General features: G+C 45.5%; 1 protein-coding gene across 1 annotated transcript in view; it reads left to right on the top strand.

Annotated features, from left to right (window-relative positions):
* LOC110285182 (O-acyltransferase like protein) overlaps positions 1-26,894 on the top strand; it is a 52,351-nt gene that overhangs the window by 17,331 nt on the left and 8,126 nt on the right. Inside the window, exons 4-11 of the mRNA XM_021151162.2 lie at positions 4,146-4,284; positions 6,234-6,451; positions 9,042-9,221; positions 9,989-10,091; positions 15,160-15,261; positions 22,086-22,251; positions 24,300-24,379; positions 26,474-26,587. Coding sequence (XP_021006821.1) covers positions 4,146-4,284; positions 6,234-6,451; positions 9,042-9,221; positions 9,989-10,091; positions 15,160-15,261; positions 22,086-22,251; positions 24,300-24,379; positions 26,474-26,587 — 1,102 coding nt within the window. The remainder of the gene's footprint in view (positions 1-4,145; positions 4,285-6,233; positions 6,452-9,041; positions 9,222-9,988; positions 10,092-15,159; positions 15,262-22,085; positions 22,252-24,299; positions 24,380-26,473; positions 26,588-26,894) is intronic.

Consider the following 26,894-nt stretch of genomic DNA (forward strand, 5'->3'; position numbering starts at 1 on the left):
ACGGTAATGAGAAAAGCTATGAATGTGTGTGGCTTCCTGAGGGTAAAAACGATGTCATCCCAGGCTGTGCAGACTCTGGATCAGGGGTTCTCAACCTTCCTTGTGCTGTGACCCTTTTAATACAGTTCTTCATGTTGTGACCACCAGCCATAAAATTATCTTTGCTGATGGGGGCTAGAGAGATGGCTCAGCAGTGAGGAGCATTGAGTACTCTTCCAGAGGACTTGGGTTCAGTTGTAAGCACCTACAAAGCGGCTCACAATTGTCTGTAACTCCAACGTCAGGCACCTTCACACAGGCATAACACGAGTGTGAGGCAGGCAAAACACCAATGCATATAAAATAAATTAAGAAAATTATCTTGGGGTTGGAGAAATGACTCAGCGGTGAAGAGCACTGACTGCCCTTCCAGAGGTCCTAAATTCAATTCCCAACAACCACATGGTGGCTCACAACCATATGTAATGGGATCCCATGCCCTCTTCTGGTGTGTCTGAACACAGTGACAGTATACTCATATGCATAAAATAAATAAATCTTTAAAAAATTATTTTCATTGCTACTTCATAACTGTAATTTTGCTACTGTTATGAATTGTAATGTAAATATCTGTGTTTTCTGACGGTCTTAGGTGACTCCTGGAGAGGGTCATTTGACACCACCCATCAAACAGGTTATAACCCACATGTTGCAAACTACTGCTCTAGATCAAACCTGGATTCGAAAATTATAAAACTCAGTCCAAATATCTTGTATTCGTTTCTCAAGGTGTCTATGACTGGACTGTGGTATTTTAGATGACTCTAAACAAGAAACATTAATTTTCTCACAGTTCTGGACAGTAGACATCTGAAATCAAGGTGCTGATGAGGTTGATTGCTTCTGGAACCATCTAGAAGAGTCTAGCATATACCTCTCCTTGTGTCTGTGGGCTGCCAGTGGTTCTTGATGCTCATCGGCTTATAGACATACCTTGCCTCCTTGGCTTGTAGACAAACCATCTTTCTTTGACCTGTACACACATCATGCCTCCTTGGATTGTAGACACACCATGTCTCCTTGTCCTACAAAGATTTCACTCTTCCTTGGTAAGTAGACACACCACTTCTCCTTAACTTCCTCCTTGGCATGTGGACACACTACTTCTCTATAGATTGTAGACATAACACTTCTCCTTGGCTTGTAGATACACCATTTTTCCTTAGCTTGTAGATTCACCATTCGTCATTGGCTTGTAGTCATTACTTTCCTTGGCATGTGGGATTCTTCCCGATGGCTCTCTCTCATCCATTAGTCATAACGGGTTTGGACCCACTCTAACCTTTTATGACCTCACTGTAGGCTGATTACTTCTGAAAAGATGGTATTTCCTAATAAAGTTATATTCACGGGTGTCAGGATTTGAATCTCATCTTTGGTGAGGAGTCGGAAGATGACCCAATATTGACTTTCTGGTTTGGCTTGATTATCCGAAATCCCTTAAATATGGTAGAGAGTGGGCAAGATGGTGGCTCACTGCCACTTAATCCAGGACGCTGGACTCAACTGATGTATTTGACAGATCCAACTGAACCCTGTGTGGTCCCCAGAGCTGAAAAAGAAAAAGTCAGTTTTAATATTCTGTGTAACACTGAGTCAACACATTTTATCTGCCAGCAACAAAAGGGGGCTGCACATTTCGCTCTCAGGGTCTCACTCTAAGTCTGTCCTTCAGAAACAGTATAACATTTTATGATGCTCACACTATCTGTTTGGCAGGAGTCAAAGACATTGAGATTTGAGCTGCCTGGCATCAAGGTTCACCAGTCTTTGCTGTTAGTGTAAATTGTCCTCTTTAATGGTTGGTTGGTTTAGAACAGCCTGGCCAGTTAAAATAACCAAGTTGACTAATAGCTCCTGGTTAGCTCTCTCACAACTCCTCTGTGCTGAATGAGAAGGTGGAGTTATCTAGTAGCCACTCCTTGAAATAGCCATAGGTTTCTTTCTGATTAGAACTCAAAAGGAATGTGTGTGTGTGTGTGTGTGTGTGTGATAATATTTTATTGAAACATTTTTCTCTTGCTGCTTCTTAACTATCCATGCTAATGTCATCTGTGACGTTATGAGGGTGGAAGCCATTCACACTCTATCCCCCAGGGTCTTCTTCATAATTCCTGAAAGTTCTTTGGCTAAAGACTTGGTGTAGCATTTGCACTGTCGACAGTCTCATCAAGAGTGTTGTTTCCAAGGATATTACTATTGTCTGGTCCTTTCTGTCCCCATGGCTTCTTGTGGGGTTTTGATGATCAGGGCAGAGGCAGAAGGTACAACCTGTCTGGGCCTGTTTGCTCTGAAAGGTCAGTTTCACCACCATCCTCATATTTTTCCGGTCACTGGTTGCTATGGCAATGTCATCAGCATCTTTCTTTCTTCCTTCCTTTCTCCCTTCCTTTCTCCCTTCCTTTCTCCCTTTCTTTCTTTCTTTCTTTCTTTCTTTCTTTCTTTCTTTCTTTCTTTCTTTCTTTCTTTCTTTCTTTCTTTCTTCTTTCTTTTTTCTTTCTTTCTTTCTTTCTTTCTTTTCTCTCTTTCTCTTTCTTCTTTTCTTTTGTTTTCTTTTCTTTTTCCTTCCTTTCTCTTTTCTCTTCTCTTCTTTTCTTTTCTTTTTTCTGCTGCTGCTGCTAGGAATTGATCTTGGGTCCCCTAGAAAAACATCCAGTATTCTCTACATCAGCCACTTTCCAGCCCTGCCTAAGCTATATTCTTAACCACTATGTTCAATCTGATGAATTTATCTGAGACAAATTCTTCTGTGTGTAAGATAAGGTAAACACTTCTTAGAGGTTGGTAAAAGTTACAGATAGTGACAGAACCACACCTCATGTCTAGCAGGTACTTAATGAACCTAAGAACCTTAAGGACCTTAAGAAACCTGTGGCATTTGTGGCTGTTAATAATTGGTATTATCTTTATATGAAACCATATGTCCTCAATGTTTGCCAAGGTCTGGAAAGTGCCCGGGTCCTGGTTCTGAGTGTGGTACTTGGAAATTGCAGAGTATAGATCCCACATCACTTCCAGACCTCCTGTTCAGAAGCCTTCAGGGAGGGGACCAGATAGTTCTCTCTTCACAGGCCCCTGAGGCTCACTACCATTTGAGACGGAACACTAGTCTCCCTGGTAAGACCTTTACATATTGATTCTTCCAGGGCTTCATCAGCTGCATCCTAAACTGCTGTGTCTGAGCCTTGGTTTTAGGTGGTGCCATCCCAGAATAGTCGGCTTCCATCATTTTGCTCCATCTCCTATTGCATATTTTTGTCTCTCTTGTAGAGATTTGCTCACAAATAGACTTGAGTCAGTACCAGCACCATTTTAGATTTAGCATCCCCAGGGCTGTGTGTCAGAAGGGATGCGAGAGATCAACAGACTATGGGTCCAGAAGTCTCTGGTCCATTTCTACCTGGGTCAAGTGCCTAGGTCTGTGGCTTTCAGCATCCTTTTATGTTTTAAGCATTTATTATTATTATTATTATTATTATTATTAGTGTATGCACGTGCACACACACACACACACACACACATATGCAGGTGCCTGAGGAGACCAAATAATGGTGTCAGATTTCCTGGAGCTGGACTTACAGGCGGTTGTCAACTGTCTGGTGCAAACACTGGGAACTGAACTCCGGTCTTCTGAAAGAGTAGCATTCAATTTTAATCCCAGACACACGTCTCTGCCTTCTTTAGCATCTTTGTTTTCCACTTTTTTTCCTTCCACTATTCATGAAGCAGACAAATTCGATGTTTGGTATTCATGCTAGCTCTGTTCCAAGACCCCCAAGGAGACTGAAATCCACAGCCGCTCAAGTCTTTATCTAAAATTGTATATAAAGTGTTTGCATAATATTACAGAGTCCTCCTGTGTTCTCCCAATCATTTCTAGCTTATGTATAATACCTAATGTAAGGGCTGTGTGCATAGTCACTCTATAGTCATATCGTTTAAAAAAATAATGGTGGGAAGTCTATACACGTTCAGTATAGATACAGTTGTAAAATATTGCCAGACTTAGAGAGCCCATGTGTGTTAAAACGCCAGCATTGTATGGGGATGATAGGGCTACACTTGGAAAAGACTCGAGCAGTAACATGGCCCCTCTCTCTTGGCAGGTACTCTCAAGTTCAGAAACACGTCATTCTTGGAACCTTCCCTCTCCCTCTTTACAAAAGACTCTTCCTCATCTTGTGAAGTTGTGGCCAGATGTGCAGCTGGGGCCATGAGTCCAGATGCGTTTGCTTCCGTGTGCCTGTAAGTACAGGCGTCTCGGTATCCAGCTGGGCGATACGTCAGAATCATCACCGTCTCCCCCAACTACGTTTTGTGATGAATTTCATTCCTTGGATGATGAGTGGCCAGTGCTGTCTGGCTTCAAAGTTCAGTGATCTGAATGTTTGTGTCGCCCCAATATTCCTACATTGAAACTTAACCTGGATGAGATGGGATCAGGGTGGGGCCTTGAGTAGGTAACCTGGCCATGATACTAAAGGTACCCAGGGTGCAAGTGTGTGTGCGTGTATGTGTGTGTGTGTGTGTGTGTGTGTCTGTGCATGTTTCCTCAGCCCTTCCTTCTACCATGCGAGGTCAACCAGAAGGTGCCAACAACTAGAAAACTGGTTCTTCCTAAACCCAAATTCTGCTGGTGACTTGATTTTGGGGAACTCTCCAGAATGATAAAAAATCAAGTTCTATTGTTCATAAGCAACCAGCCCATAGCATTTTGAAGGAGGTCACCATTAATCAATGAAATGTGGAAGTACCCAGGGAAGGCACACTGTGGCCAACATGAATGGGATCCAGGGCCACCAGCAAGTGGGTCCATCTCCAGTCGTCCCTGAGCTGGTTCTTTTCTCTGGTTGGAAGCAGGGCCTCTCCCCTGCCTACTGCACCGATGTTGCTCCCTTTGCCTTTTGGAATTGTCATCACTTCTTGGTACAAGTTAAATGGACGTGTAATTCTAGGTCTTGATAACTGAGGCCTTTCCTTTATAGTACTCTAGCAGAAATATCCATACATGCTTCGGTATCTCCTCGCCACTGTCAAAAGCCATTATTGGGAATACCACCCCAATCTGATAGGTGAATACATTTGTTTAAATTACATCTTTAAACAAAACAAAACAAAACAAAACAAAATGGGTAAGGAACATTTCTTTCCTTCTGAGTTTATCTGTTACTTGTATTTTTCTTTTGTAAAAATTCTATGACCTTGTCTGTGTGTGTGTGTGTACGTGTACATGTGTGTGTGCACTCGAGTGTGCTCAAGCGCGTATATGTGCATGTGCACATGTGCATGTGTGTGCACGTGCATATGTTGAGGTTTTCTCATCACCTTTATATGGGCTATTCACCCTTAGACATACTGCTACAAATATTTTTTCTCAGCACTTTGGCTTTTGTATTTGTTTGTTTGTTTATAGTAATTTTCACTCTCTCTTAGCCAAATTCGAAGAAGCGATGCTTACGATATATTTTTTTAAACTGATAGCGAGTGAAATTCATTAATCTTTTCCTTTGTGACTTTCCATCTGTTACTTTGAATTTGGCATTTTTTAAGATGTATTTTTAAATTTGTGAGTGCCTGTATGAGATTGTGTGTGCGGGTCAGGAGAGGGTGTTAGATTAGATCACCTGGAACTGGAGTTACAGGAGGTTCAGAGCCACACATGGTGCGTGCTGGGAAAACAGAACCTGGGTCCCCCCTTCATAAGAACAGTAAACACTCTTATTCTTGAAGGATCTCCTCAGCCCCATTCCCAAGTTACTGAGTATTTCCCATGTACATTTTAGGTGTTTTTCTTATTGTTGTGATGTGTTTTCCTTTTTAATTATTTATTTACTTATTTTATGTATATGAGTACACTGTAGCTGTCTTCAGACACACCAGATGAGGGCATCAGATCCCATTACAGATGGTTGTGAGCCACCATGTGGTAGCTGTGAATTGAACTTAGGGACTTTGGAAGAGCAGTCAGTGCTCTTAACCACTGAGCCATCTCTCCAGTCCCAGGCTTGTCTTTTTGAGACAGGGTATTTCTATGAATGTTGGCTATCCTTGAACTCAAGAGCCTCCTGATTCAGTCTCCAGCATGCTGTGGTTACAGGGACCCACGCATGTCCCTGGTTTTATTTGTCACGGGGTTGTTTTCTCTGTATTTTTCATGTTATGTGAAGGCCTGGCCAGGTATCTTCTTTCTGCAGGTTCATCACCTTGCTAGGCCTCGTCCTTCCTGTGGCTGGAACTGTTTACATGGTGGCCAGGGACTGGGGCTTGGACCTCAGGACATCATCTGTACATGGGACTCCTCCTACCAGTTGTGAGAGTCTGCCTTTGCGAAACATGGAGAGCAACAGGCAAAGAAGCAGGGCCAGTTGCCAAGTTCAGCTCCCTCCTCCAGGAGCCCCAAGCAGAGGAAGAAGTAAGCGTTTGAAACTAAGACCTCCCCAGAGATGTGACCTAGAGAGGTGTGGGGTTGGAAAATAATTCCTCCAGTTTGGATTCTAACGAGTGCCCAACAGCTTCTAAATGTCAGCAGAGGCCAGAGCGCCACGGTCTACAGTTCGGTCTTTGTTTACCATCAGGGTGCCGAGGCAAGGCGGAGGCACTAACAATGATGCTTTATATTAGGAACAATTACCTAGTGTGTTTTTGTGCTGACCAGAGCCTGGGTCAGTAGAGAGTTAAGGGATCCACTGTATTTACTGTCCTAGGAATAAATTCTATGCTCATGGCTATTTTTAGCATTATAGATACATGTACAACTCTGAAGCCAGGGGTGGGGGTGAATGTGCAAGAAAGGCCAACCCTTGTATCTGGGTTGAAAATAGGTAACCCAACCCAATGTATCAAAATGATGATCCTGGTGGGGCCCGCTGGGCTATGCTTTGGTGAAAAATTAAGAATATTAGTTTCAAGGGCCAGGGTGGCACACTCCTTGATCCTAAAATTTCAGAGGCAGAGGCAGAAAACATTTTCTGTGGTTTTGAAGCCAGCCAGGGCTACATAGTGTGACTCTGTTCAGAAAAAAGAGAAAAGAAAAGAAGAGAAAAGAAGAGGAAAGGAAAGGAAAGGAAAGGAAAGGAAAGGAAAGGAAAGGAAAGGAAAGGAAAGGAAAGGAAAGGAAAGGAAAGGGAAGGAAAGGAAAGAAGGAAAAATATTAGCTTCATTTCCACCTGTCTACATTGAAGGGAAAAGCATGCATTGATATTATCATCTATTTATCTATATCTATTATCTACTGTCTATCTACTTACCTACCTACCTACCTATCATCTGCACACCATTCAAAAATTGCCTGTTCATGCAAATGCCTATCATTTGCATGGAGTAATAAATTATTCCCCTCAGGTCTTTAAATATGTCTTTTCTTACTCTAAAGGGGAATTTAAAAAAATATCTCAAGGAGTTGGCAGGGTAAATATGAATTTGTAATTAAGTAGCTTCAAGGGGTATGTCCCAAGTGGAAAACATAGCAATGATTTTTCTCTGCCCTTATTTGAATTTTACCCAAAATCAGCATTGACGGTAACTTAAAACGCCAACATCAGAAACAGAGTAAAAGACAGAGATACTCTGAGGAGCGCTCAGCAGGCTTAGAGTTCTGGGATGCAGGGGTATCTGGGTCAGCCCCTGCTGCCCTTCAGTATCTACGCAGCCCTCTCTGTAGGTTATATTACATCCCCATCACATTCTGAGAACAGCAATGCTGGGCTTGTCCAGGGTCCAGAAACCTCCAGTGGCCTCTTGTGATGTGTTTGTAGATCTCTCTCTGCACCTGGCTGCCCTGTAGACAGGTTCAAGTTCATCATGAGCTGGGAGTCAAATGAACCTCAACTTCCACATATGTAAAATAAGAGATAACACAGGATCAGCTGATGGCATTCCATGCAGTAATATGTGCTTGTCTCTTAACTTTACCCGTTTCCTCAGTCTCTCTGTTCAAGTGGGAAGTGAGGAGAGGTAGGGCTGTTCCAAGATCTTTTTGGTGGAGGACCCAACATGACTAAGCAAGTAGCAGGCTGAGCTATGCTCCAGAGGCTTCTGTCTGACTGTGGTGAAGTGACAGGCATAACATCCCATTGCTTTCAGCAGTGCCAGGCTGGACCGTAGAGGCCGAGGCGTGGGACCCATGTCACACTTAAAGTAGATATGCGTATAAGGTGTCAGGCATCCGTGTGGACCTTTAGGCTCCTCCACCAAGCTGAGATTTCTTCTGATCTGTATGCATTTCATTGGCTGTTACTATTTCCTGGGGTCTCAAAATGGCTGGTCTGTGTTTAGCTGCCACTGCAATTTTTCCTTTTGTATTTAATAGGATCAGAGACAAAGTATGTCCCTGAATGTTAGGAAGTACAAATCAAGACATATTCATTGATTTTTTTTTTCCCTCTTCACTTTGATGTTCGGCTGGAAATCAAAGCCACGTAAGACCAATGTATCTTTTAGAAGGCTGGAGTCCAACTGGGCATTTGGAGTCTTGATTCTTTATAACTCTTGTTCTCAATAACTCTTGTATGTTTTAGTGTAGCTTCCTGTCAAGTAAGCTTGTCTTGCTATTTTAAGGGACAATACAGGGGAGTGAAGGTGTGAGAGAGAGTGTAGAGATATCAGAACAAAGTGTGAGTCCTTAGGATTGCACGGGGGTGCTGCTTTCAAGTGAAACGCCAGTTCTCTGGATCCACCAGTCTCATAGATGTTTTGCTTTTTCTTGATCTCTATGATGCAGACCTAGGGTCAGGGATTGGCCTCCCTGGTGCCTAGACTTGGGCGATACAAGGCATTATGGTGGACCAACGTCAGGTCAACACTGGTAGGGGAAGTCAAGGTTCAAAGGTCAGGTATGAGAGCCCAGGAATAGACCTAGAGGGGACTGTAGAAGCCTGAGAAGAGCAGTCCAGGTTTTGATTGAGCATCTGAAGTTTCTGCATGAGTTTTAGGGTTCACTTTAGGATAGTGTGTTGATGGGTCTGGCTTTCATGAGGGTTGGTAATAGCTTCACTCTTGCTCAGGGTTTCTAGGAGCTGTGGATGGAGTTCTGCAGTGCTTTTCTTGGCAGAAGAACATGCCGGCCATCTGCAGCCCAGAACTTCCAGGAGGCACCTGCCGGACACTAAATGGAATCCGAGTCCTGAGTCTCCTCTGGGTTATCTCTGGACACACCAGTCAGATGACCGCTTGGCTATCTTTGGGTATGGGTAGTTGATGGACTTCCTCTCCAGCATCCATGGGGAAAGAGATCTCCTTCTAAGTGGGCTAGTGGTGGGCATTAGAACGGGAGCCTGACAGCTGTCTCATGAACAGTCAGCCTTCCTTCTGTTCTAGAGACATGCTGAGGTTTGCCATGGGGTGTGACCTCATATGCCAAGGTTCCCAGGGGTGCAATCAGGGGCTCTTTTCGCTACTACTCCCCTAGGTAGAAATATGGTACCCAGTGATTGCCCATTGTGTGCTCCCTCCATCAACTAAGGAAGACAGAAAGCAACCTTCCTCCCTGAAGAGTAGGCAAGTAGAACCAGACTCTGGGCATGCACAGTAAATCACCCTTTCTGGATCATTGCTCATTGCCGGGCCCTGAAATCTCTCATCCATGATTCAATGTCTGCTACTCAGTAACCAAGGTCATCTCTCAGTGGAACAAAGCAGGCAAATCAGAACTAGACGCCAGGCACTGAGGGCAGTTACAAGGAATCTCTGAGGTGATGGGCACCTGGCCCTACTCTGTCAGAGTCCCAGAGGGCTGTGAGCATCATAAGAGTACAAAGAAACACAGTCTGAGTGACAGGAGCCTCGGGTACCACCCTTATCCCCGCTGTAAGTTAACCCCTGACGTTGGCCTTACAACTGTCCCAGTGCAAACAGACATTGAAAGTTTGGCGCTTGCTTCTTCTCAAGGTTAAGTCAGGTGGTTTCCTTCAGCTCAACTAAAAGACATTGCTTTCCCACACATCTGTTACAGATAATGTGCTCGAATGGAAAGCCAAAGTGCCCAACAACCCACTGTACCTCTACTCCCGGAGTGGCCCGTTCTATCTCGGGGTGGATACATTTTTCCTGATCAGGTGATGAAGTTGAAATGTCGTCTCTGCTGTAGTTGTGATAAAAGATGTGTGGGTGTAGAGGGGGGAGGGTTGTCAGTCTCACCTTCCTGAGAAAAGGCCACTGGCTTCCGTTATTTCTAGATCTTAACCACAAAGGTCACAGCCCCTTTGGGGTGGGGGTTGCATAACAGATGTCCTGCCTATCAGGTATTTATTTACATTACGATTCATAACAGTAGCAACATTACAGTTGTGAGGAAGCAACAGAATGATTTTATGGTTGGGGGTCACCATAACATGAGGAGCTGTGTTAAAGGGTCTCATGAGGCATTAGGAAGGGTGAGAACCATTGATCTAGAGAGTGCCGTTGTCACGGGTACTCTGTGTAGTATCTTCAGTCTTGTAGATGACTTAGGATGGGGCTGAGAAATGGGCCTTTTAGAAAGGTTGGTTTTTAAAAGCATTTTCATTACACTTTTAATTAATCAATTAATTAATTAATATATTTATGTATGTATGTTTGTATGTATGTATGTATGTATGTATGTATGTATGTTTGTATGTATTGTGTGTGTGTGTGTTATGTTGGGGGTATGTGTGTCATGACATGTGTGCCAGTCAGAGGGCAGCTTGCAGGAGTGAGTTTTCTTTTTACTGTGTGGGTTCCGGGGTTTGAACTCAGGCCAGCAGGTTTGGCAGCAAGCACTTCCTTCTGCTGAACCATCTCGACAGCCCACACAAGTTGCTTTTATTTAATAAAAATTTTCATTTCAGTAATTCTCAAGCTCTAGAAAGTGGTGCAGGTTCATACTAAAACTTCCAATTCTTACTCCAGCAAAATGTGAAGAAAAACAAAAACAAAAACAAAATAGTGTGAGGTTCACAGTTATACTCCCTTAAATTATTGACCTAACATTTCCTAATCTCTTTTTTTAACTTCATACATTCTTAAAACTATTAAGAGTTTGATAAACGGCACAAGGAGCCACTAGTAATGGTGGCACTGGGTGGCACAGGCCAGCGCTGTAAATACTGAATGTCCAGGGATACCGCAAGCAGAACAAGATGCCGTCTGCCTATCTGTGCTGGCCCATGCTGAGTTGTTACTGGAAGGTTGTTGGTGACGAGGACTCGCAGGCCCCTCTGCAAATGCAAGGAGTCAGCCTTTCTGGGGTTAAGACCAGCAGTCTGGGTTGTCAAGAGCCCTCCAGGGGTGACCATTCCAGTCTGTGAGCTACAGGATAAGCCCAGATGGCAGGAGCTGAGGATGGCAGAGGCGGTATACAGACCCTGACACTGGGTCAGAGATGGAGGAAGACATTTCTGTTTGCTTTGTCTCAGTCTATGGCTGCCTTTTAACCCTCTAGTTTTTATTTTATTTTATTACTTTAGATGGTTCCCATATTCTTTCATTTCAATTTTACATTGTCTATGCCATTTGTGTCTGTGGTATGTGTGTGTGTCACTGGGAGAAGAATCACGCAACAGTGTTTGCTCTGCAACTATAATAATCTGAGTTAGAATCTCCTTTACCCATATTAGAAGCCAGACAGGGGCTGAATACACTGGCCTGTATGTGTGTACTTCAAAACACACACACACACACACACACACACACACACATGCACACGCACACGCACACACACACACACACACAAACACAGCATACAGTACACACAAAACATATATACACCACACATACCATACATATACAAACCACATACATGCATACATACATACATATACCACCCACACATATATACAACATACACAGCATACACTACACACAACACACACATATACCACACACATTTTATTTATTTATTTATTTATTTATTTATAATTTTTATGTGTATGGGTGATTTTTTTTCCTTTGGCTTACATGTATGTCTGTGCACCACACATGTGCCTGGTGCCAAGGGAAGCCAGAAGAGGGTGTCAGGTTCCCTGGAACTGGAGTTACAGACAATTGTGAGCTGGCCTGTGGGTACTGAAAATTGAACTCAGGTTTTCTGGGAGAGCAGCCAGTGCTCTTAACCACTGAGCCATCTCTCTAGCCCTACACTAAAACTTATCTAAAATTTTTTATGCTTATGGGTGTTTTGCCTACATGTATATTTATGGACCATGTGTGTACCTTGTGCCTGAGAAGGCCCGAAGAGAGGACATCAGGCCCCCGGAACTGGAGTTATAGACAGTACGTTGCCATGTGGGTGCTGGGAATTAGATCTGAGTCCCCTGGAAGAACAGTTAGTTCTTTTAACTGCTGAGCCACCTCTCCACCTCCCATCTCCTGAATTTACTATCGAATAATAGATTATCAGCCTTATCTTTGCAGATAATAAATTCAGGGTCCAGAGACAAAATAATAATATATCCACCTATGTACAATTAAGGTCAGAATCAGAATTTATGAACACAAGTTGGGTATCCCTAGAAATCTGAAGCCCAAAACTACTTCAAAGTCTACAGCTTTTTAAGTGCTTAACAAAATACTGTGAGTGGGAAATATTATAGGTAAGAGAGCCCAGACGAAATACAGGTGTGCCAAAGAATACCATCTACAGTTATCTTCAGGCTATGTACACAGCAGTGTGTGAAGCACATAAACTCCTTCCTAGTCCTGAGTCTCACTCCAAACACCCCACTGGAAGTATGCAAGCATTCCCAAATACTAAAGCACACTGGGGTACACCCATTTTGGGTGAGGGGTACTCAGCCTGCAGTGCGTTTCATGGGATTCATATCTTAACCGTCTGATCACTGATACTTACACAGAACACGCAGGGTCCCAATTATCTTTTCCTACCTCCTGGGCTGGCTTCACACTAAATACAATGGTATTTAGCTTTCCCTTCCTCAGTCCATTCAGGACTCTGGGTCTCACAGCCTGTTTCCTCTCTTCACCATGCCCCTTCCTTGTGGGATCAGCAGTGCATTCCCACACAGGGAGCAAGACCCAGGCTCTGCTTAGCAAAGGCCGGCAGTGGTGCCAGCCACTCGGAGAAGAAAGGATGGCCCAGATTCATCCTTTCTTGCAATGAAGAGGAGGTCAGAACCAGAGCTGGCTGCCCCACTTCCTGCTTCCTGTGCCCTCATTTAGACGTCTTTATGCATTTGGTTCCTATTATAAGGAATTCAACTCGCTGCTTTTCAAAGGAAGTCTAAGGCATTCCCCCAACCCACCAGGATCCCTTCCAAGTAGGGCCCAACACAGACATCCTTGCTGTGCAACAGGAAACACGTTTACCATTCAGAGGAGCTCCCATAAGGATCAGGGGCCAAATGCCAAAGGGTCAAGGGATTCACAGACCTGCTCACCACCAAGCCATGAGAATGTGTCAGACAAGAATTCTGGGATCTTCCTGTAATCCCAGCACTTGAGAGGTGGAAGCAGGAAGGACAAGAGTTCAAGGTTATCTCCAGCTACATTAGGGGTTTGAGGAAGCTATGTGAGACCATGTCTCAAAATCAAAGAAACAAAACTGGAATTCTGTGTCCTCCCACCCCCACCCCTCACCCCACCCCCTGCCCCTTGCAAGACAGGGTCTGTTTGTATGGCCTTGGCTGTCCTAGAAAACTCTCTGGGGACCAGGCTGGCCTCTAACTCACAGAGATCCACCTGCCTCTGCTTCCCAAGTGCTGGGAAGATGTACATGTTCCCCCACCACCTACTTTGGAATTTTGTGCTCGTGGGCAGCCCGGTTAGTAATCTGAGTCTCACTATCTCTGCTTGGAGAAATGGGAATATTAATGTGTCCTTTTTCTCCTGGTAGGGTTCAAACATCCATCTGTTTGGTCATTTCCTCAACAAACGTTTATTGAGAAGTAGCTGGGGATGGTTGGAGAACTGGAAGCAATCTCATTAGGGAAAGCATTGTGAAAAGAGCGTGGCACTATAGCCATGGAAGTCTTTCACAATATTGCTTTACTCCACCAAAAGGGCTGTGGGCATGGCTCTGTGTGGAAAAGTGTTTGGTGTGCAAGCATGGGGAGTTGAGTTTAAATCCTAGCATGCATGATCCATCCAGGCACGACCCCATGTGCCTATAACTCCAGCTTTGTGGGGCAGAGAAGGGAGCTCACGAGTCAGCCAGTCTACCCAAATAGCGAGCTTCTAGTTTAGTGAGGGACTCTTCTCAAGGCAATAAGGAGGGTAGTGACAGAGGAAGACACTGGTGCCCTTCTCCTCACTTCTCCATGAGTGGCAATGGGCAGATGTGCTTGCATACTAACATGCATGAACCATATAACCAGAGAGATAGACAGAGAGAGAGAGAGAGACAGAGAGAGACAGAGAGAGAGAGACAGAGAGATACCCCCCCCCACACACACACGTGTGCGCACACAGAAGAGAGAACACAGCACAGTAACTATTGGTATTGTTAGCCAAATATTCCTGATTCTCCATCCTCCAAGCCAGTGGCTCTCAACCTCCGCAATGCTGTGATCCTTTAATACACACAGTTCCTCATGGTGTGGTGATTCCCCAATTATAAAATTATTTTGTTACTACTTCATAACTGTGATTTTTCTAGTGTTATGAACCATAACGTAAATATCTGATATGCAACCACCGTGAAAGGGTCATTCCACTCTTCTAAATGGGCCGAGAGCCACCGGTTGGGAACAGCTACTTTGGGTGCTTCGTCTTCTGCGTGGACCACACTGTTGATTGTTGTTGCTCCAATCAACAAGTTATACCTCATATGCCACTATGTCTATATTGAAACTCTCTGATGTCAGCAGCTTTCACGTGTCACTTTAGGCTAGAACATCATTGACTTGTTGGGTTGAGACCCTCCAAAGCTGTCTTGTTCACCGCTATTCGTGAGCATTCGTTGTCCCATTAGCTCATAGTGAAGAAGACACTGAGTCTTGGCCAACAGGTTATGAATATGTTACACAAGAAAAACAGAACCAACGTGAAATAAAACTAAGAGCCCACAGTCCAAAGTCCGCTGCTTTACGATTTAGTGGTACCTTGTCTGAAGCATCTCTTAGCCCATCCTGAGGGAGACAGCTGCAGCAACTCACCAATGAGCTACATTATTGCTAACTCCTGTGGTTACTTTTCTCTCCTTCTCAGTGGTTGGCTAAGTGCAAGGTCATTTCTAAAGATGCACCAGAACACCAGCACAGGGATAACCCCTAAAGTCATCCTCAGATACTTTCTGAAACGTTTTACAAGGTAGGTTTATTTATGTAATTTTTCAGATCATTATTGGCTTGAAATGGGTATTTCTCAGTGTTTAAAAGCAGGTTTTTTTTCCTTAAGAAATAAACTGAAGGAAACGGTTTTCTTTCCTTAAGTATGTTCAGATCTGGCTGGCTTAAAACAGTTTAAGTTCTGTGATAGCAACGGTCATGAAAACTGGCATCTTTCACCAGCAAACTCATTCTCAGATGGCTGGAAGTGGTGTTTCATAGAAGTCCTATCCATTTCTCTGGGATTGATAGTCTGTGGGGGAATTGATGTAGCTGCAAGTGATCCTGGAAGACAGAGTGTGATGATGAAAATAACACACAGTGAGGAACGGTGCAGGTGAGGCTCTGGTCAGGTCCATGCTTCTTTACTAAGCAATGTGCAGGTGGTTGAAGTGGAAGGCTTCTGACGTCGGTTTAGACTACAGAGTAGTGATGGCAGTGATGCAATGAGATAGCAGGAATGGCAGTGATGTAATCAGAGAGCTGGAATGGCAGTGATGTAATGAGGTAGCTGGAATTAAAGGGAAAGGACACTTTAGCTTTGCTTTCCAGTCCTTTCATTTTCACACTTTCTTAGGCATAGTTGTACAATTCCTATTATAAGTCCATCTTGCTATACCACGCTGTATATTCAGGGTTTCCTAGAGAAACAGAACCAATAGTGGTGTGTGTATGTGTGTGTGTGTATACACATCTACATATATATGTACATGTACCTATACATATGTCCATACATATGTATATATGCATATATACATGTACATATACATATATACACACATACATATGTGTATATATACATATGTACATAAATGTGTATATAGCCATTGTCTTAGTCAGGGTTTCTATTCCTGCACAAACATCCTGACCAAGAAGCAAGTTGGGGAGGAAAGGGTTTATTCAGCTTACACTTCCATGCTGCTGTTCATCACCAAAGGAAGTCAGGACTGGAACTCAAACAGGTCAGGGAGCAGGAGCTGATGCAGAGGCCATGGAGGGATGTTCTTTACTGGCTTGCCTCCCCTGGCTTGCTCAGCCTACTCTCTTATAGAACCCAAGACTACCAGCCCAGAGATGGCACCACCCACAAGGAGCCTTTCCCCCTTGATCACTAATTGAGAAAATGCCTTACAGTTGGATCTCATGGAGGCATTTCCTCAACTGAAGCTCCTTTCTCTGTGATAACTCCAGCTGTGTCAAGTTGACACAAACATAGCCAGTACAGCCATATATAATTGAATGAACATATATCACATGTTGCACATCAAAATAATTTATTAAATTAGCTGTCATTGAAATAGTAACAACAGTTGTCCCATTCCTGAGAGGTGGAGAGAATGAGAACCAGGTAGTTGTCCATCCCCAAGGCTGTGTCTCAGCAGTCTCAAATGGTGCAGAGAACCTGAGAGCCACTGGTCCTTAGTCTGTGACAGAAACCTAAAAATGTTGGTTCTGCTCTCAGCGAAGGACTCAGCAGCAGCAGCAGCAACAGTAGGGTGAATCAACCTAGCAGCAAAAGGGAAGACCAAGCAGGCAAAAGATAAACAATGGTGTCTCCTTTGTGTCTGGACTGCTACAAAAAGAAGCCACCTACATTTGAGGCAACTCTTTTCATACCACCTAAGGCTGTCAGGACAATTCCTGCGTGGAGGAGGTTCCCTTATTCAAGGGATTCTAATTTGTGGTGAGTTGGTATTAAAACCAAACATCCCATTGTCATGAAATGGTTAAAATGATCCTCAGGACTGGGAAAATGGAGTGGGCAGGAACCGATACCATAATTCTACTGCTGGCTTTGTGTCCCAGTTTAACCACGCACCACCTAGGTGGCCATCTTAGCCTTCCTGTATTTAGGTTTTCTTACCTATACAATGAAGTGAGGGGCAGGGGATGTAGCTTAGTTGGCAGAGCGCTTGCCTCACAAGCTTGAAGGCCTGGGTTCTGTCTCCAGCACCACAGAAATCTGGTGTGATAGTTTATGCCTCTAGTCCTGGCACTCGGGGGGAGAAGGAGACAAGGGGACTGGAAAGTTCAAGGCCGTCTACAGCTACATAGAGAGCTTGAGATTAGCCTGGGCTACCTGAGACCCTGTCTCAAAAACAAAACAAAACAAAACAAGTGCATGTATATGTGTCTGAGTGTGTGTGTCTGAGTGTGTGTGTGTGTGCGTGCGTGTGTGTGCGTGTGTGTGCGTGTGTGTGTGTTTGCATGTGTGTGCGTGTGTGTGTGTTTGTGTGTGTGTGTTTGTGTGTGTGTGTGTTTGCGTGTGTGTGAGTGTGTGTGTGTATTTGTGTGTGTGTGTGTTTGCGTGTGCGTACATGCAGGTAACTAGTGCCACACTGTGGGAGTCTTGGGAGATGAGAAGATGCCCATGGAGAGCTTGGGAGGGTGCATAATGGCAGTACCCTCATAAAGTGCAAGCATCGTCACTGTTCTTGCTGTTACTTAAGCCTTTTCTGCTTTTCCGGCTGGAAGTTAGGGACGAGGAGGAGCTAAAAGCAGACCAGCACTGCTTCATTTCAATGTGGTTTTGTGGTTTCTTCTGAGCTTTATCAGTGCCGTCCTCTTCCAGACACAGGGGGAAATTTAGGCTTTCCTCGCCTTTGGGGTATGGGGCTCTGGTGAAGCAATATCTGTCTTGCCGGAGGTGTGTTGAAATGGAGGGCTCCTCACACAGGCCAGAGGTTCAAAACTTAGCTGGGGGCTAAGGGAAGCAGAAGTGTGGACGGTTAACCTGAAAAGCCTGTTTTGGAATAGGAAATGGGAGAAAGGTTTTTTTTCAGACAGAGGGAGCCAGGGTGTGTGTGTGGCGGGGAAGGGGAGCACAAGGGCACTGGTGGGGGACACTGGGTCGGGGTAGGTGGGTGATGATGATTGTGCCATGCAGGCAAGATAAAGTGTGGAGCCCAGTCTGGTTGCTGGCAATGGGACCAGGGGCAGGGAACTCAAAGGCAGCTGGATTTCTCAGCCTGAGCAACACGCCAGAGACAGTAGCATTGTTGAGATGGATAACTCTGGAAGAGTGTGGATTTGAGTCAGAGTGAGGAGGAGAAGCAGTCCGACCTGAGCCAAAACTCTATTGAAAACCGGAGGTGGATGGTGCCAACCACATTCTGGCCTTGTCCTTTCCAAAATCCCCAGGGACAGAACTGTCATGCCCATGACCGTTGGGATGTTCACAGTCAAGAACTCATTGTTCCTGTTCAGTTAGAGGAAAAGTAACTGCTGGGCTTAGTAGGACACACTTGTAACCTCAGGTCTTGGGAGGTCGAGGCTGGGGGGATTTGGGGGGGGGGGGGGAAATCAGGAGTTCAAGGTTAGCCTTGACTACCTCATGATTTCTGAGGCCAGCCTGGACTACATAAATTAAAACAAAGCAAAACAAAGCAAAGCAAAACAAAATGGACAGGGGCTAAGATGGCTTCACTATTGACTCATCACAGGCCACTATGTATCGGGCATGGTTCTAACCTCTGCAGAATCAGCACTGCACTAACCCAATACAATCCTTCCAGTGGGAGGTTGCGTCCTAGTGAATACAGATACACAATAAACAAACAAACAAACAACACTAAAGGGCAGTATGCAGATAAACACAGAATAGATCAGTGATCTGAGAGCCACAACACGAGAATTTAGGGACAGAAGTAGGGTGGGTCAGCATCCTGAAGGGGAACCAGGGGATGTGACTTTTGTCCAGGGCCTTGAAAGAGGTGAAAGGATGTTAAAACACACACACACACACACACACACACACACACACACGTAAAGGACAATCTATTCAGGGGTAATGGAAGTGCAAAAGCCCCTAGATAGAGTGTGGTTGGAGTGGCTGTGGAAACTCAAGCACCCCAAAGCTCTTTGCTGACAGGTGGGATGTGGGGGTAGGGGGAGGAGCAGAGAGAGCAGTGGGGATGAGGTCAGAGAGGACACAGGTGGAGGACTAGACTCCAGGGGCAGCCAAGCAGTCTGAGGTTATTCTAGGACAGAAACCTTTAGAGAGTCCCAGCAGGGGAGGCAGGGTGTCAGGTGTGCGATCTGTAAGCATCACTCTGTCTGCCAGGCAGCAAGCGCACTGGAATGGAGCAGGAATGGGCAGTCAGGAGGTCAGCTGGAAGCTGCTGCTTTATAAGAAAACACAAGCCTGGAGTAGGGGCACATGCCCATAATCCCAGTGCTCAGGAGCTAGAGGCAGTCTCTCTGAGTTCGAGGTCAGTCTGATCTACAGAGTTCTAGGACAGCCAAGGCTACATAGTAGGACCTTGTCTGGAAAGAAAGAGGAGGAGGAAGAGGAAGAAGAGGAGGAAGAGGAGAAGGAAAAAGAAGAGAAGGAGGAGGGGAAGGAAGAGAAGGAGGGGAGGAAGAGGAAGAGAAGGAGGAGGGGGAGAAGAGAAGGAGGAGAAGGAAGAAGAGGAAGAGAAGGAGGAGGGGAGAACAGAAGGAGGAGAAGGAAGAAGAAGAGAAGGAAGAGAGGGAGGAAGAGGAAGAGAAGGAGGAGGGGGAGGAAGAGGAAGAAAGTCCACTCACCCACTTCCTAGGTATAAACTAGATTAGCTGTTGCTGAATGGAAAATTAAGGGGGTGCCCCAGGGTCCCAGCTGTGTGATCTCTCCAACTAGGAGCCATACTTAAAAAGTTCATAGCTGGGGAGCAGAGGAGGTGGCTTAGTTGACTTAGGCACTACCCTATTTTGCATGTGACTTGATTTAATATCATGGCACCGGCATATTCTCTATTGGCAGGACCCACACTACTGGTGTTAAAGGTGGCCTACGGGGGCATGGTCTATATGGACGATTGTGTATTTAAATTGGCCCCACTAATAGAGGGAGGATGTTTCCAAGATTTTGCTTTCTTAGGTTAGAAGGAAATCTGTCTATGTTTTGTGAACTTGCATGGGCAGGTTGTGATAGGCCAGTCTGACTGGGGAGGTTTGGACGGACAGGTTTATGGGGACCTTACGGAGACTGGCACCAAGGCAAAAGCAGGTGAGCAGATCTGGGACACAGGTACCTGCTTTTCCTCAGTGACACAGCTCAAGAACTCCATTCCTATTCCTTGAACACTTACTGGGTGCTCTGTGTGAAGGACGCTGCCACGCAGGGCAGGTAGGACAACAGACCTTTCCCCCAGGTGTGGACCAGAGGCTCAGTGTTAGCCCTCCCCCGTGCTGGGCTGGGGGTGGGCACCTTTAACTGGGGCTATTCTAAGTCCTGCCAGCTTCCATCTGTCCTGTTCTACCTAGCCCTGGGCTCTTAGCCACGTGTTTGGAGGTGCTGTTGGACCATGGGCTCCGCCTTTCTTGAATAAAAACCACCCTAACTTTCTAAATGTATGTATATATGTATGTATGTATGTATGTATGTATATGTATGTATTTGGTTTTGTGGTAGGGATCTTACCCTAGTGTTTTCTTCATACTAAAATCACCTTCTACCACTGAGACACACAGTAGCTCAAAACATCTTTTTTAAAAAGGTCTCCTGGGATTGGAGATGTGGTCAGCGTTGCCTAAGTGACCGAATCCCCAGGTACCCAAGTGAAATGCCTGGTGGGTATGGCAGCCCATCTGTAATCCTAGCCTGAGAAGATGGAGACAGGGGATTCTCAGAGCAAGCTGGCCACCTAGACCAACCACATCAGCAAGCTCTGGGTCTGGGTTTGTCTTAATGACTAGTGTGGAAGAGTGGTTAAAGATGATTCCCCTACAACCTTGGGCCCCCACGTGCTCAATCACACAAGTGCACATGTACCTGCAGTCCACACTGCAGGCACCAGACACAGTGGTCAACAGAGAGATGCTCTATGTGTGGAGTGCATGCTGGTCTCTGAAGAGGTAGTCAGAAAGGAAGATAGCCTGCAAGTAAACCTCATGCTGGTTCATATGATCATATTCTGCGTATATCGGGCTAAATAAGTAATATTAAATTTAGTATATTGTAGTTAATTTTTCTTTACTTTTCAAAGTGTAGCAACTGGGAAATGCCTGGTGAGTGGCAGACAGTCAGAGCTGGCTTATTATATATTCTGTTGCATCCCACTGATCTGGACCATGCTTTTTTGTTTGTTTGTTTGTTTGTTTGTTTTTTACATTTGTTTGTTTACAGCAGGGTCTCATGTAGTCCAGACTGGCCTCTCTCTCACAGAGTAGTTGAGGATGGTCTTAAACTTCTGATCCTCTGGCTGTTACCTCCTGAGTTGTGGGATTACAGGCATGCATACAATATGTCCACTGTATGCCAAGCTAGGGATCAAACCCCAGGGCTTTGTGCCTGCTAGCAAAGGACTCTGCCAGTTGAACCGTGTACCCAGTCCTGGACCCTGTGCCTTAATCCTTGATTTATAGCCATGTCAAGTCCTGCTTAGAAGGATGAAGACTGTGTGGCAAAGGAAGAATGGAAGAGGAGGAAAGGAGGGAGGAAAGAAGTTTCTGTCTCATGTGGCACATGGGAAGAACAGGCACTGTACCCATCTTATGGATGAGTGACTGGGAACGAGTCACCCCGACTTCTCCGAGCTATGATTTGAGATTGGGGCAAGACTACCTGACCTGATTGTCTCAAGTCTTAGGAATTCCTAAAAAGCTTTTGTTTCAGTGGTACCATAAAGAGCTTTCTAAGCCAACATCAGTACCTTTGCCTCTGTCACAGCCCATGCTGGGTAGGTAACTCAGCAAGGCTGTGGGCCCTTGGCATGTGCCCAGCAACATCACAGGTTCCTTCAAGCATCCCTCTGACCTTCTGCATGTCCACTGAGGCGAGTGCGTGGTCTCCGTGGTGTTATCTTCTCTCTTGTGTCTCTCTGCCAGGTTGCAGCTCCTTCACATGTACTCTGTGTGCTTGCTGGTTGGTTTCTTCTCTTTTGTTCCCTGGGGACCTGTCTGGGAAGTGGCCCAGTTCCACTGGGATAACTGCCGGGAGGTTTGGTGGACGAATCTGCTGTTGCTGAATAACTTCCTGTCTGTCCAGAATGCCGTGAGTTCCCAAGGGCTCTTACGCAAGGGCGTATGGGTAAACACAATGTGTCTTAGTCACATGGTCTGGCCGGTTTCCCAAGGCTCAACCCTAAGTCCCATCTCCATGAGTTTTGAAGGTATGACACCAGCTGATGTAGGGGTCCTTATCAAGCAAGAAAGGCCACAGTGGCACTAATGAGGGGTGGACTGTCTAGGTATCAGGGCAGTTTCCCTGTTCCACCATTGTTCATGAACCAGGCCAGAAAGGACAACACATTTTGTTTGCTTTCACACAGGAAGTCTACGCTGTCACAGATGCTATCACAGGTGAGGGAGATATCTCCCCTCACCGTGGTGAACTCTTAGTTAATTTCAAGCCAGGTGCCATGGAACTGGTTCACAGCTACAAGCTCTTATGACTACACAATCCCCCAAACCTTCACAATCATTCCAGTTTGCTTTCTATTAATGTGATAAAACACCACAACCACAGACTACCCGAGAAGGAAAGAGTTTATTTGGCTTAGACTTCCTGGGTCACAGGTCACCATTGTGAGAAGTCAGGGCAGGATGTCAATGCAACCAAAGTGGAGTCTATGGAGGCTTCATTGCTACCATAGATTGCTCGGCCACCTGCCTAGGGGTGGCACCACCCACAGTGGGGCTGGGCCCTCCCGCATCAGTCATTAATTAAGAAAATGTCTCCACAGACCTGTCTACAGGCCAATATGGTGGAGGCAATTTCTCATCTTAAGCCCCCTCTTCCAAGAAAGTGCTGGCTTGTATCAAGATGACACAACAATAATTAAAAATAAATAAAATAACATAAAAATCTAACCAGGATAATAATAAACTTAGAGCGAAAGGGAATGAGGTAGCCATACTTCAACCATGTCCTTAATTCCTCCTATGGGCTGAAATGTGTGGCCAGTCCCTAATTCTTGCCGGTAACTGCTCATTTATGAGGTGGCCAAAGTCCAGAAGCTTTTCGGGGGGGGGGCAACCACTTGCAGATGAGGGCATGTCTGTGTCAGGGTCCAGGAGACAGGGAGGGTCACTTTCCTGGATGCAGACTATCTTGGGGCATTATAGAAATCAGGGACAGACTGGGCAGTGGTGGCGCATGCCTTTAATCCCAGCACTTGGGAGGCAGAGGCAGGTAGATTTCTGAGTTAGAGGCCAGCCTGGTCTACAGAGTGAGTTCCAGGATAGCCAGGGTTACACAGAGAAACCCTGTCTCAAAAAACCAAAAAAAAAAAAAAAAAAAAAAAATCAGGGACAAGGACAGGAGCCAGTTGCCCCTTTGAGTGGGAGCCCACCTTAGATTTTTTGGAAGCTTAGGTGTCATGGCTCTCAAGCCTGACCATTCATACTTTCTCCATGGCAAAAGTGTTTAACGGTGGACAAAACTTCCCTCTCTATTGGGGAAGTTTGGGCTCTCTTGGGCCCCGGGGACCTGAGTGACAGAAAATTTGTCCCTAGGTATTGCCTTATATGGGATAAAACATGTCGATATCAGCTGGCCCTGCTTCCCACAAGAGTGGAGAGTGGGTGGGCTCCCGTGGGCTCCCCCCCACCCCCGTGGCTTTGGCCAAGTGTCCATGTAGGTTCTGGTGGGAACCCTGGGCATGAGCCACGTGCTTACTCTCAAAAGAACACATCCCCCCCAACCCCGCCTCAAGTTGGGAGTGGGAACCAGGCAAGGGAAAGAACCCTCTTGGAATTCCCCTCTTGGAATTCCAGACAAACCTAAGGACAGCCACCTCCTACATTCCTAAATCGTGACCCCAGTCAGTTCCCATGGCTTGTCCTAGGAGACGAGCTAATTTTTTTTTTTTTTTTAACAAACAAGAGAGAAATAGGTCTGAATTCTCCCCGGGACCTGTCAGGCTTGGTTCAAAGACTGATTTGAGGAATGAAGGCTATCTTGTTTCAGTTTCCTCTTGCTATGGAAGCCGCCCCACCCACCCACTCAACTTGCCCTCACAGGCGCAGCCCAGCCGCAGACACTCAACAGCCCTGTACCTGGAGGGGAGGAGTCACAGTTACTCCCCTTTTCCCCCCCAGTGCAATGGCTGGACTTGGTACCTCGCCAGCGACTTCCAGTTCCACCTGATGACACCGCTGATCTTCTTCGTCCATGGAAAGTGGGTCTGAGACTTTTCTTTTCCCTCAGGGGTCCTTTGGCCTGGAACTCCCAGCTACACTCCAGTTTTGTAGGAAGCAGCTTTTTAGAAGTTAGCAAATTAACTTTCCAGAAATGGAGACGCCACTCCCCTCTCTCCTGCCCTCCTTCCCGTGTCCTCTTCCAGCCGCACCGTAAATCAGTGCATTTCACCAGATTTATCACCAGGGTGTGTAACACCCATGCTCAGCATTTTCCATCCCAGCCGTTCACATAAACAGGTCCACATATTGTCATGATGCACACACCTGACAGTTTCCGGGATTTATATTCCATTTTTTTTTTATGGTTGGGTATCTAGACGGTGCCCAATTTTTTCACGGTTATAAATGGCCCTGTGATGACTGCCTTTGAACACTACCTTTCCTTGTAGCTGTTTCCACAGGGTACATATTTCCACAGGGACATATTTCTACGTGGAATTACCAGGTCAAAGGGCGGCAGTGATTCCTTAGAGCTTGTTACCTGCCGGGAGATTGCTCCTTGGAAAGCAGGGTGTAATTTACAGTGCCCCCAGCAATGTATCAATGTACCTGCTGCCCCACGGCTTGTATTTATCGCCTTAATTTTGTTAGCTTTAGAAACACTTTACAGTCTCAATAATTCACAGGGAGATTTATAGTGTGCTATTATTTTTTTTAGAAAGGCATTTATTGTTCTTTCTCGTTAAAATATGTGTTCCATTTAGGGAACATTAGAATTAAGAAAAAGGAAAATATTCACGCTAGTCCATCACTCATGGCAAACTCGGTACAATGTTAAGGCTCTGGAGCTGCCTTTGTGATCCTTTTTTTTTTTTCTTGCCTAGTGTTTTAAAGATGAAAGCATGCTTGCCTCTCCACATCTTTTAAAAATAGTATTTAAACCCACATTTTACTATATTATTTTACTAACTGTGAACAAAATTGTAATGTCTGCCTCACATCCGATTTCCTGAATGAAGTATAATTGACAGGTGCCTTCTCCCATTGCAATATACTTAGATTATTTCCAGTCTTATGCTTTCATAAATAACTCCCCACGAATACTTTTGTGACAACCACTGGTTGCCAACTTCTGGGTTTCTTCAGAATGCACATTCTAGGGGGAAATTAGTGGGTCAAAGGGCACACATGTCTTACAGCCCTTGAACGCAATGGGAAACTACTTTAAAAACAAACAAAAAAACCCCAAACACAAGAGTGTCCCACATTTCTGAGCCATGGCAGATCTTCACAGCCCTGATTCTGCCTGGTTCTCCTCTGAGTCTCCAGATCAGAGTGCCTGACTTAGAGACTGTGTTCTCAGACCTTTTCCTTGTCACAGAATCCCACAGTACGAGAGCTGGGATTTCTTTATGTGCCACCTCAGAGTGTACAGGAATTAGTGTGTGTAAACACCAATGGAACAGAAGATACTGGAGAAATACCTCTTTTTCCTACACTCCTCAGAGAGTTCTGAGGCATATTACATAAAGCTATAGAACGTTCTGGAAGAATTGAGTGCTGGCCACCTCAACAGCTGATCTTGTATTGGCTCTCCCTTCCTTCCCCTCTCCCACACTGTCACATAAGCCTCCCACAGTTAGACATTTCTCTCAGGTTTGGCTTATGCTAGCAAGGAGAGCTGGGTTCTCCTCCCGTCTCTATTGTCCCTCCCCTTCCCTGGAGTGGGTAGCTATGTCCAATCTGCGTCCCATCCTTCCTTAAACAAATCATTTCTCTCCTTAGTCAACCACCACTGATGTCCTTATAGTATTCTATAGAGGGCAGGCGATGTTCCCAGGAACGGTATTCCTGGGAACCATGGTGTAAGCTTTGGGGGGAGAGCAGACAAGGGCACTGCTAGTATCCCCGTTTAGAAGAGGAACTCGACTTTTAAGTTCCTGTCCACAGTCTCACTGTTGGTCATTGGTCAAGGTCAGGCAGTCCAGGAACTCCTAGCCCACCCAGTTTTTCCTGCTGGGTTGAAGTCCTCACTTCCTCTCTTGAAAGCAAGGCCCTGGGATTGTGGCGGCTCATTTGTACTGTGATGGAGACAACTGAAAGGCGGTCCTTCTCTGCCCTCTCTTCTGCAGAAGTAAACGTGTCCTCGTCCTCCTCGGGGGCCTGCTGTTCCTGGCGTCTTCCACGGCCACCACTCTGCTCACCTTGGCTTATAAACTTCCAGTGGCATCTCCAGCAGCAGCCAGGTAACAGGGTTCCAGCTTGGTCCTCTCTGTCCCTTGCCTGCCTTCGTCAGGGTCAGGATATCTAAGGGGGGATTGCAGAATGACGTCAGGCTGCTTGCCCTGTGCCTATCAAATTATGGAAAAACTGGGTTAGACACCTTTGATCTGGACGGAAGTTCCAAATTTCCCAGCCTTTCATTTTGCAGAGGATTCAGTTGGGGAGAACAAAAACGCATCTGCTCAATAAAATGTTTCTCGGAGGACGGGAGCGCCCCCATGTGGCTGAAGTAGTGTAGATACCAGATACCTTGCGGGAAGGAGAACCTGA

This window comes from Mus caroli, unplaced genomic scaffold, assembly GCF_978045245.1.
Source record: "Mus caroli unplaced genomic scaffold, Mus_caroli_1 scaffold_19, whole genome shotgun sequence".
NCBI classification, from domain to species: domain Eukaryota; kingdom Metazoa; phylum Chordata; class Mammalia; order Rodentia; family Muridae; genus Mus; species Mus caroli.